At 52.3% G+C, this 12,062-nt stretch overlaps 1 protein-coding gene across 6 annotated transcripts in view; it reads left to right on the top strand.

The window, feature by feature from the left end:
* Positions 1–11,094: 11,094 nt before the first annotated feature.
* The window catches only part of SLC38A10 (solute carrier family 38 member 10), a 50,625-nt gene continuing 49,657 nt past the window's right edge, over positions 11,095–12,062 (top strand). For 4 of the 6 annotated variants that reach the window (XM_084751418.1, XM_084751417.1, XM_084751415.1 and 1 more), the window contains exon 1: positions 11,097–11,470. In XM_084751418.1, the coding sequence (XP_084607544.1) occupies positions 11,372–11,470 (99 nt within the window). In that variant the 5' untranslated portion in view covers positions 11,097–11,371. Of the gene's footprint in view, positions 11,471–12,062 lie in introns of all 6 variants that reach the window. The other 2 variants (XM_084751419.1, XM_084751416.1) reach the window with 2 other exon arrangements.

Below are 12,062 nucleotides of genomic sequence, written 5' to 3'. Positions count from 1 at the left end.
GCTTGAACACAATACCGGGTGTGATGCTGTCATTCCCAGGCAGGTGAGGTGCCACCCTTAGCGCTTTTCCCTAGGGCCTGGGGTCCTCTGTTCAGGGGTCTGTGACTCCCCACTTTCTGTTCTCACCAGGCAGCCACATGCTTTATAGTGGCTATGGGGACATAGGCCAAAAGTTCACCAGCCTGAAGTGGCTCCCTCAGTGTTCAAGATACAAATACCGTGTCTGGAAACCCCGCCGCGGGGTGCCGGGTTCTGCTGTGGAGACTGTTGGGACCGCTATAATTTTTGGCCGTGAGAGAACCGCTGCTACTATGGAGTCCCTGGTGACCAAGCGAGCAAGCAAGTGAGTTAAGATACTAGGCCCACTCCCTTGCTGCTGGGACCCCTGTGTGACCCAGGCCTCTGCTGGCTGGCAGGCTTTCCATGGCTCCTGACTAAGTCACTAGGTGACCTACCAGACAGAGTACAGATGGGACAGGAATCAGGCCAGGCCTGGCATCCTCTCCTGGCTTAGACTTGGCCTTTCCTAGACCTCCTGGCCACTGATGACACCTTGCCCTAAGCCCTTCTCTGCCGTCCCAGGCTCTGCCTCCATGCAGCCCCCCTGCACCCCCCCTCCCCAGCCTCGTCCACTCCAGCCCTGTCCCTGTGTAAGCCTATGGGAGCCCTGTGTGCACTGCTTCCCTGCCAGGGCCTTTCCTAGGAGCTCTGTGTGCGTGGTCTTTGGCACAGCTCAGGAGCTGGGGAGCTGGGCCTGGGCCTGCTGCATTCCAGCATACCTCCCTGGGGCTACTGTAGAGCCACCTTTGAGAGTGTGGGAGGTGCGGGGAGCTCGGGGTTGCAGCTGCTGCACGGGGACCTGGATGCAGCCCAACTGTGCCCCAGGACTCTCAGCTGTGTCTGCTTGATCTTTGCAGCCCCATCACGGCCCCATCTCTCGGCCTAACAGAGTGAAGGAGCACCTGGTTGGGGGGTTGCGGGGTGCGCACCAGAGGCTTCTATAGTGGGACCCGGCAGGGAGGTTAGGAATTCCCTCATAAGGTGAGACTCGCTGAGGTCCAGTTACCCTGTACCAGAAGCTCATCCGTTCCCTGGAGCTATTAGCACTCATGTTTTCTAGATGCGTCCTGACTGAGGCACAAGTTTGGGGGAGACAGGAGCACCCTCTTCTCTTTGGTCTGTTGATGGGACAAGCCAGAATTGAGCAGAGCAGACCTGTCAAGGTCTGGAATATGGCTCAGTGTAAAGTAGGTATCTAGCACGAGCAAAGTCCCTCAGGTTGCGTCCCAAGCACCATAGGGGGAGAAAGGGAGGAAGCTGGATGGGCCCCAGCCCTTCGCACCCACGCTGCAGGAAGCCCTGAGCAAAGCAGCCTTTCCCTTCTACGAGTTCTACGAGGGAGCATCACTATTTTCTTGTTTGCTTTTTTTTTTTTTAAGATTTATTTTATTTATTATTTATACAGTATCCTGCCTGTACACAGAAGAAGAGGGCACCCGATCTTATTATAGATGGTTATGAGTCACCATGTGGTTGCTGGGAATTGAACTCAGGACCTTTGGAAGAACAGCCAGTGCTCTTAACCTCTGAGCCATCTCTCCAGTCCTGAGCATCACTATTTTCATACATGGCCAGAGCCCTGGGGCGCCACCTCTCCCAGGGGGGCCGCCTCTCCCTGGCACGCCTGGGGATGGGGGTGGGTGCATCCACTACTGCTTTTCCATCATGCCCCACCATTTGCGGTGCAGTGTGAGGGGTAGGAAGTTGAGGGATGTTTTGTGATGTTTCCTCCCTGGCATTCCAGGGCCACGAGGTCCCTAGGGCAGGAACATGCATGGCTGAGTGCACACTGGCTGGATCTCAGCTCTGGCAGCACCTATGCTGGGGCCTGGACAAGGTGGCCCAGCTGCCTCCAGCTTGCTGCCCTAGGGGGGTGGAGGCCTGTGCTGGAGACAGCGTTGTTTCTGAGCTAGGCCTGTCCCTTCTGTCCCTAGGCCTCTGAGGCTCTGCCTCTTGTCTAAACAAGACACCTGGCGTGTAAGTTTGCTGGGGAGGAGGGCTGAGATGGTGCCTTTCCCACCAGGAGAAGTCTGCAAGGAGCTCTGGGGCAGCTTGTGCACGTGCCCTGTTGTGTTTCTATGTAGGAGGCGCAGACAGATGGGCTTTCTGCACAGAGACCAAGCCCACCTCTTTCATCTGGAATCTTAAGAAAAGGAGGGAAAAAAAAAAAAGTAGATGAAAAGCAGGTTTTCCATCTTGTCGGATTCTCAATGGCGCCCACTAATTACAGCATGATAACGTGAGGTTCAGGGGACATTTCCTCCTGGTGGCCAAGATTGTAATCTGCAGCCTTTGTCTGAGCTGGGGACATCTGCAAAGGTCACGCTGTCAGGCTTTCCCAGTGTGGCTTCTGGGTAGGGGGTGGGGGCCTGGCCACCCAAGCTCTCAGGCCCCACTTAGAAAGACAAAGACTTGAGTCTGCTAGGACAAGGCACCCCTCTTGCCCCCCACCTTCTGGGACTGGCCGTGGCTTGCACCTCAAGACCACTCCAGGAGAGGCTTTTAGGACCCAGTCCCCACTTCTGTGGAGGCCCACAAAGCTGGGCCCCAAGGCCCCACCCGGGCTGTGCTCTCCCTACGGCACAGTGAGCCCCAGCACAGCTGGAAACCTGCTCGACTCAAAGAAGGTGGGATGCAGGTGGCCCTGCGAGGTGACCTGTGTGTGTGTGTGTGTGTGTGTGTGTGTGTGTTATAATGATTTATTTAATATGTATACAGTGTATATTATGTATACAGGCCAGAAGAGGGCATCAGATCACATTATAGATGGTTGTGAGCCACCATGCGGTTGCTGGAAATTGAACTCCGGACTTTTGGAAGAACAGGCAGTGTTGTTAACCTGTGAGCTATCTCTCCAGCCCCTTGAGCACCTTCCTAAGCTTAGGGAGGACTCACCAGCACAAGTCAAGCGGAGGCGGGTTAAGGGCAGAGAGGAGCTTGGGGCGGACTGTGCACTGTGCAGGACACCTGCAGGGACCCAGCTAGGGAGTGGCGTGGATGGGGTGTAGAGAACCAGTCCCAGAGAGGGGGACCTATGCTGGCCAGCATGTGGGAAGGATTGCAAGCTTTGTCCCAGGTGAAAGCAGTCTTGGAGGGTTTTGCCCCTTGGAAACACACCACGGACTGACTAAATGGAGCCATCCTGGGTCTGAAATTCAGGAAGTGGACAGGAGTGGGGGGTGGGGGTGGGAGGGGTGGGGGAGGGGGACGGGCTCCAGCCGGGCTATTGTGTTTCTAATCGACCATTGATGGGGGCAGGGATGCTGACCCAGACTGACCATTGCACGCCCAGGAGAGATGCAGGCAGAGGAGAGAAAGAGAAGGCTGCAGCTTTTGGAGCAGAATCGCATGTGGATTTGGGGACCAGACCAGCGTGCAGGCCAGAGACACCTGGGGATCCGTCCCGTGGAACAGATACCGGAAGGTTTACTCTTGTTTCCCTTTTTTTTTTTTTTTTTTTGGTTTTTCGAGACAGGGTTTCTCTGTGTAGCCTTGACTGTCCTGGACTCACTTTGTAGACCAGGCTGGCCTCGAACTCACAGCGATCCACCTGCCTCTGCCTGCCGAGTGCTGGGATTAAAGGCGTGCGCCACCACGCCCGGCCCTACTCTTGTTTCCCTTTAACCCTTTTTCCTTCTTACATAGGATTGTTGGATTGTAAATAAAGTCTAATTGTCAAAACACAGAGCCAACACCCATGTCCCATTCCTGAGCAATGCGTCCTGGACTATCAACCTAAAAGGAGGTTTATCTGTGGCTCTGGGTACCAGAGGTTCAGTCCATGGTCGCTTGGCTTAGTTGCTGTGGTAGGGTAAATCAGTCACGGAGGGAGTGCCTCAGGGTGGTTGGGGAGCCAAGAGCGGTAGGGAGGGAAAGGAGGGGCTCTTCCACAATGACTTCCTTACATTAGGCCCCGCCTCCTAAAGGTTCCCTGCCTCCTGACAGCCCCATGCATGAGCCTCAGTATGTGGAGGGACCCTGGCGGGGCCATTTAAGACCACAAGTGTATAAGACAGCAGTGCTAACCCAGACTGAGAGACAGCATCACAGGAAGTGGTAACAACTCTGAAGGCGGGCTAGCCATGATTTCCTGGTTGTTTCTGGATGAGAGGTAGTGATGACATTGAAGTCAAAGATGATTCCACAGAGGTTGTGGAGACGCCACACATTATTGCCTCTGCGCCCCAGGCAGCAGGCCAGAGGGCTGGAGGGAGAACCAAGCATAGCCGAAAAGGCTTCCCTGAGACCCACTCCACCTTTATGGTTCTTGGGTCATAGGACCATGCCTGCCTGCCTGTCCTTCTGCCTGGCTGGCTTCAGTCTCTCTTCATCTAGTCAACGGAGCATTCACTGGGTTCCCCAACAGACTACGTCAGCCCTTCTCCTCCTAGGAAGACCCTTTTCTTTATAATATTTACTTATTTTTATTTTATGTGCATTGGTGTTTTGCTCTCACATGTATGTCGTGTGCAGATGTCACATCTTGGAGTTACAGAAAGGTGTGAGCTTCCATGTGGGTGCTGGGAAATTGAACCCAGGTCCTTTGGAAGAGCAGCCAGTGTTCTTAACTGCTGAACCGTCTCTCCAGCCCTGGAAAGACCCTTTTCTAACTTGACATTATCTTGGCCCTGTGTCCCGGTGCTGCTCAGTGAAGGAGGCCAGACTGAGAGGCCAATCCCAATGTCCCCAGTGTCTGAGGGGAAGGTCTCTCAGTCTTTGGGGGCTCAGGTCTCATGCTCAGTGCTCTTTCCCTGGTGGCAGATTATGCGGGTGTCGTGAACTTGGCTCCATTTGGGTGCCAACTGGCTTTGTGGTTAAGGGGTCATCTGGAGTGAGGCCAAGTCGGGGAAATAGTAAACACACAGGAGATTGCAGGAGGGATGACCACAGTGGTCAGGTGACTTAACAGGAAGGCTGTGGGAGCCTCATGCGTGTGCACGTGCAGCCATGTGGGCTGGGACCCTGAGACACGGCGTGGACAGCCAGCCTTAGTTGTTCATGTGTACTGGGGATATGAACTCAAGTCCTCTTGTTAGGTGACAAGCACTCTTACCTGTTAAGCCATTTACCCAGCCCCTATTTTATATATGTATTTATATATTCATTACTTTATTTAGTGTGAGTGGGGTGTGGTGGCGCAGGCCTTCAATCCCAGCACTGTGGGAGGCCGAGCAAGGTGGATCTCTGAGTTCGAGGCCAGCCTGGTCTAGAAAGCGAGTCCAGGACAGCCAAGGCTACACAGAGAAATCCTGTCTCAAACAAACAAACAAACAAACAAACAAAAGAAGACCAAAACAAACAAACAAACAAACAAAAAACCAACCAAACAAACAGAAGAAACTTTTTAGTTTTTGTGGCTTAGTTTTGTGGTTTTGAGCACAGAGGTGTCCATGTGTGGACGTAGGAGGTCAGCTTCAGGTGTCATCCTGCAGGGGCCATCCAAACTAAAACAAACAAACAAACAAACAACCCAAAACCAAACCAACCTGTAAACTTTATGTTTCTGTGTCTTTTTAATGATTTATTTATTTATTTAATGTATATGAGTGCTTTAGCTGCATTCCAGAAGAGGACACCAGATCACATTATAGATGGTTGTTAGCCACCATGTGGTTGCTGGGAATTGAACTCAGGACCATTGGAAGAGCAGGGGCCCCTCTTAACCACTGAGCCATCTGTCCAGCCCATTTCTGGGTGTTCTGCCTGCGTATGTCTGGTCGCCACAGTTGTAGAGGCAAGAGGGTGTTAGATCCCTTAGAACTACTGTTACAGGCCGTTGTGAGCTGCCATGTAGGTATTGGGAATTGAACCTGGACCCTCTGGAAGAGTGGCCAGAGCTCTTAATCCCTGAGCCATCTCTCCAGCCCCACCTTGTGTGTTGGGATAGGGTCTCTCACTGAACATGTAGCTCACTGAGTCTGCTAGGCTGTGTGGCCAGCAGGTGTCAGGGATCTTCCCCAGGACTGGGGCTGGAGTATGTGGCACACCCTGCTTTCCAATAGCGTTTTTTTTTTTTTCTGAGACATGGTTTTTCTTTGTAGCCTTGGCTGTCCTGGACTTGCTTTGTAGATCAGGCTGGCCTCAAACTCCATCTGCCTCTGCTGGGATTAAATGAAGGTGCTACCACCAATAGAGTTTTTTTTTTTTAAATTAAAGATTTATTTATTACGTATACAGTACTCTGCTGCAGGCCAGAAGAGGGCACCAGATCTCATTACAGATGGTTATGAGCCACTGTGTTGTTACCAGGAATTGAACTCAGGACCTTTGGAAGAGCAGCCAGTGCTCTTAACCTCTGAGCCATCTCTCCAGGCCTCCAATAGCGTTTTTAAAGTGGTGCTAGGGATTGAGCCCAGTTCCTCATGATTCCCTTTGTAGACTAGGCTGGCCTCGAACTCACAGCGATCCACCTGTCTCTGCCTTCCAAGTGCTGGGATTACAGGCATGCGCCACCACAGCCTGTCTGCATCCGCTTTGTTAACTGAGCCAGTCTCCAGTCTCCAGGCCTCTTGTATTTATCCCAGTGACATTGCAGCTAGCAAACACTCAATTCAGCAGGACCCTTTGACCTCAGTCTAACTAGTGACATCTTCAAAGAACCAGGTTCCAAAGAAGGCTGTATTCTGAGGTAACCAAGACTTCAGTGTGTGGATTTGGAGGGCAAAACAACATATATAGAGAGGAGCTACAGATGGAGGCCCCTTATCAGTTGTAGCCCCTACAGACTGGATGGTAGGAAACTTGGGATGGGTCCTACAGACAAGGGACAGGTCAATAAAACAGAGAACACAACCCAGACAGCATGGTGGCGCACGCCTGGAACCCCAGCACTCAGGGAGGCAGAGGCAGGCAGATCTCTGAGTTTGAGGCCAGCCTGGTCTATAAAACGAGTCCAGGATAGCTAAGGCTACACACAGAAACCCTGTCTTGAAACCTCCCTCCTAAAAAAAAAAAAAAGAAAAAAAAAAAAAAAAAAGAACAGAACCCAAATCATATCATGAGACTGATTGCAGAAAAAAAAGCCCTTGGAAAATATGTCCCCTTTAATTCCCACAGCCTGTGAGAACGTGTCTATAGAGCCTTTGTGTGTGTACTTGAGGCAGTAGGCCCTGGAGGCAATCAGAAACTGTCCCCAGCTGAGGCAAAGATGCCACATAAGAGACATGATTGTCCCTCCCTTTGTCGGTGACTTGGGAGATGGTGGTGGGGACCCCTGAGCCAGGGACACTCGTAACTACTTTCAGCTTTTCAGGCAGCAAGAGAACGGGTCCCTGATGCCTTAGGGAACCAAGCTCTGCCAACTGCCAAAAGAGCGGGAGCCAGGCTCGCCTCTGAGTCTCTGAGAGAACCAAGCGCGCCCACACTGTGAATTCAGTTCAGTGACACTGACTAACTGATCTCTGCCTTCCAGAATCAGGAGACAATATCCTCGTATCCAGAGTCTGAAACCGTGTGTATTGATAGTCACATGTGTGTGGGCTCCCTTGTGTGAGGGTGTGTGTACATGTATGTATGTGAAGCCAGTGGTTGACAGTGGGCGCCCTTCACGATCACTCTGCCTTTTACGTTGGGTCACACACAGTCTGTTACTTGAGGCAGTTTGTTGGTTTGCTCTGGGGACCTGTCTCCACCACTAGAGGGCTGGCATTGCGGGCAGGTCTAGGGCCCTAACTGGTCCTCAAACCACTGCAGTGAGCACATCACCTGTGGAGCCATCTCCCCAGTTGGTGCATTTGTAACTGTTACAAACCTGATGTGATGTTGGGATACAGCAGACAGACCCGGAATGCATGGCCACAGGGTTAGTTAGCAAGCACACAAGCGGAACCCAAAGTTCCAAAGAACAAATTGCTAAAAAGAAGAAGGAAAAAAAACAGCATGCATTTCACCAAAGAATAAATAGATGATTAAAGATATGAACAGATGATTAACCTCAATCATAATTAGAAAGAAGTTCAAAGCACAACAATATTTTTCGAGACATCAGATTGGCCAAACATAGACTACAGCCCTTAGGCTAAATTGGGTAAGCTCTTTTTTGTTTTTGTTTTTTGTTTGTTTTTGAGACAGGGTTACACTGTGTAGCCTTGACTGTCCTGGACTCACTTTGTAGAGCAGGCTGGCTACACTGCCTGGCTGCAAGCTCTTGTTTTTATAAATAACATTTTATTGGAATACTCACCTACTCGCTTATAAGTTGCTCATGGCAGTGTCTGAGCTACAATGGCAAAACTGAATAGTTGTGGTCTGAGAGGCCATTCCAAAGGCAGTCCATTTTATTTTATTTTTATTTATTTATTTATTTTTGTTTTTCAATCCAGGGTTTCTCTGTGCAGCCTTGGCTACCCTGGACATGCTTTGTAGACCAGGCTGGCCTCGAACTCACAGCAATCCACCTGCCTCTGCCTCCTGAGTGCTGGGATTAAAGGCGTGCGCCACCATGCCTGGCCAAGCGATCCAATTTAATGATAAGCTTGTTGCAGTGCTGCAATCAAACCCAGGACCTAGTGCATGTGAGGCAAGTGCTCTGCCTCTGAGCTGCTGAGGGACGGATGAAGCGGTCATTCCCTCCTAATAGAAGTTGGATCGCCTTTGAAGCCAATCAGGAGCCTTCTAGAGACTTTGAAGAGCAACTAGGCGACCAAGAGAGGCCAGAGTAATGTGTACACACTTGAATTTGCATTTCTACTTCTAGGTGTTTACCTGAGAAAAACTCTAACATGCATGCACACATTAAGGAGACAGTGGAAAGCCAGGGTCTCCTTTGGCCCCAGCTTGCTATATAGCTGAGGATGACTTTGAACTTCTGACCCCTCTGCCTCGGCTTCCTGGGTTCTGGGACCCTAGGTATCCACTGCCACACCTAGTTTCCGCAGTGCTGGGGTTGAACACAGAGCTTTTGCATACTAGGCAGGCAGTCTCCCAACCGAGCCACACCATAGCCCCATACTTTTAGTGGAAAATAACTGGAAATAACTCAGGTGCGCTGCGCAGAAGAAAGGGGACGCGCTCTGGGGTGTTGGCAGTAAGAATGAAGGACTCAGTGCATATTCAGGACGAGGGGGAGGTTTGTGAGCAATGCTGCACAGCACAGCGAACCAGCAAGCCCACAGCTCAGCCTCATGAAACAGTCCAAAGTCACAGGCGGCTCCATCGGGTGGTCTCTACGGCATCGGTCACCTGGGAGGGACTGGCCAGGCACTGGCACAGTGGGTCTGCTCTGTGATGGCGTCCAGGCCACTCCTGACTGTGGCTCCACTCCTGTCCAGGTCCTGTCCTGTTCGCCAAGGTGTAAAACGGCTCTCTGTCTGCGTTCTAAATCCCACGATCAACTGAGAGGTTGCCAAGGACTGACCTAGAAGCCCCAGCTGTCCTTTCTGCTTACTTCTCATTGGCCAGAACGCAGTCACGTGCTCCTGAGACTGAGGTTCTGAGCTTCTTCATTTTTGGCAGTCCACATTTCTATTAGGTTGGAAGATGGAGGAACTGAATGTTAAGGCACAAATGGTAGTCCTCCCCAGGGAAATATGCACACACGGTACGTGCTGTCGAGCAGCAGTGCTCTCAAGAGAGGAATACTCCGAGATGGCAGAGAGAGGGGTGGTGGGATGGAGTGGTGGCCCTCAAAGGGCGTGTCCAAGTTTTTGACAACAACCCCTGGATCCATGGATGTCAGGTACATAAACATGGAAACACAAAAGCAGTTAGTATAGACTGTAGATGGCTTTACTTTGAAAAAATTAATACAGACATTTATTATTTTGGCTTTGGATTCAATAACTTTTTTCCCCCCTTCTTCTGAGACAGGGTTTTTCCATGTAGCTCTGGCTGTCTTGGAACTCACTGTGTAGACCAGGCTGGCTTCAAACTCAGAGATCTGCCTGCCTCTGCCTCCTGTGTGCTGGGATTAAAGGCGTGCATCATCGATTACTCTTTATCCTGGCTTCTCCTGTTTTTTTTTGTTTTTGTTTTTGTTTTTTGAGACAGGGTCTTTCTGTGTTCGCCTTGGCTGTCCTAGACTCGCTTTGTAGACCAGGCTGGCCTCGAACTCACAGTGATCCACCTGCTTCTGCCTCCCGAGTGCTGGGATTAAAGGCGTGCGCCACCAGGCCCTGCCCCTTTTTTTCCTTCTTTCTCACCTGAGGGTGAGTACAGCTCTGCCTCAGAGGCTGCTCTGCCTGACGCTGCTGTCAGAATTTTCCCCTTGTCTTGCGTGGGCGGGCCTCAGCGCAGCCTTCTAGGAGAGCCTCTTTTGGCAGCTTGCAGGTCCTCCTCGCATGCACAACTCTGGCCACACGGAACTGTTGTGGGGTCTTTCTCGGACTTCGGGTCCCTAAGGCATTCATCCACCACCGACACCGCCATTCCAGTGTTGGAGATTTCTCTCCTCTCTAGTTTCCTGAGGAAAAACTCTCACAGTCCTTCAGGTCCAGAAGAGGTCCTCCTCGCTTTCTCTGGTCGGTCCCTCCCTCTTACCTTTCCTTTGCTTTTTTTCATATTACGGCAGGAGATTACCTTCGCATCCCCTTGCTCACTCCTACAATCTGTGTGACTCTGGCTGAGTCTCTGAACCTCCCGGTCTCCCGGAGATTTATCTGTAAAACATAAGTGCCAATTCTGTCCCAATAAGCTAGCTTTCAGTCTGGCCAGTGACGGTTCCCGCCAATCGCGACCCAAAATCCTCCCTGTGGGCAAGGGCCTGAGAATTAACCCTCAAGATCCTACTCCTCGCCGGAAGGTTAGCGCTTCCCTTCCTCCTCTCCTGTTCTTCCGGTTAGAGGCTGTAGCCCGCGAGGCACTTGTCACCCAGCGGCCATAGACACCGGAGAAGCAGCAAAGCTTGGAAGAGTGGGCGTGGAACCCGGAACACAGTTCGTGGCCCCGCCCCGCCCCCAGGCCCCGCCCCCTCACATGCTTATTGGCTAGGGTTGCTCCTGGCCCCACCTCAGGGTCCCCGACCAAGCCACGCCTCCTCTGGGCGTACACATCCGCTTTTTGTTGGCTGGCGTCCTGCTTTCTCCCGCCCTTGGTAGCGTCACTTCCTGGCAGAGTTCGCTCGGAAGGCGGAAGTGTGTGTGCGGGAGGCAGCGAAGCGGAGCTGAGGTGGTGTTAGCTAGCGTTGCCTGCGGCTCTTCCGGGTCTCTGCCCCACTCCCGGGAGGCGGAGGCGGGAGCTGGGAGCATGGCCGCGAGGCTGCTGCGTAGCCTGGCAGGGTCTGGAGGCTGACGTCCGCCGCGGCTGTCCGCCCGCCGCTTGCTCCAGGTTCAGAGTTTAGCTAGGGTCGCGCTGTCCCGGCCGCCGGACCCTCAAAATGACCGCGGCCTCCACCTCCAAGTGGGGACTCGTCACGAACGTGGTAAACAGCATCGTGGGGGTCAGCGTCCTCACCATGCCGTTCTGCTTCAAACAGGTGAGGGGGGTCGCGGCGGCAGGGGGGGTGGGGAGGGGTGGGTGGGGAGGGGAGGGAAGGGGAGGGGCGAGGAGGGGAGGGGAGGGGGGCGTCTCGGTTGGAAGTGCTCCTTGTGCGAGCACAGCAGGCAGGCAAGAGCCGGCCAAGCCAGGTCGTCGTTTGCATCTGTGCGCTCGGCGTCCACTAACGCCGCACGGAAGTGCACAGAGGACGAGAAGTTAGCGGACTGATAGTATTTCTCTTCGCCCGGTTGTTGTTGGTTTTTGTTTTTGTTTTTTGTTTGTTTTTTGTTTGTTTTTTTTTTACTCTGACGGACTGCACCCAAGGAGTCCTCAGCTCCGGCTTCATAAAGGTGATCTAAAAAGCATCCGTTTGGTCCAAACTGTGCATATAGCACCCCGGTTGGAAAAGCAGGCATTAACCAAAAAGTTTGGTGCTATTCCAACGTTGAGTAACGCGTGAAAGGATGGCCATTTCTACGTGGCTCTGTTGACTCTACCAGTGCTTTGCAGAGGCAGATGGAAACGTCAAATTGGACAATGAGTCTTTTTACCAAAGGAAGTGGTGGGGCTTTCCCTGTGGCTTCTCGGTT

This window comes from Acomys minous, assembly GCF_964271855.1.
Source record: "Acomys minous genome assembly, chromosome: 12".
Taxonomy (NCBI): domain Eukaryota; kingdom Metazoa; phylum Chordata; class Mammalia; order Rodentia; family Muridae; genus Acomys; species Acomys minous.
Note: the sequence above shows the minus strand (reverse complement) of the source record. Positions and strands in the feature narration are given on the sequence as shown.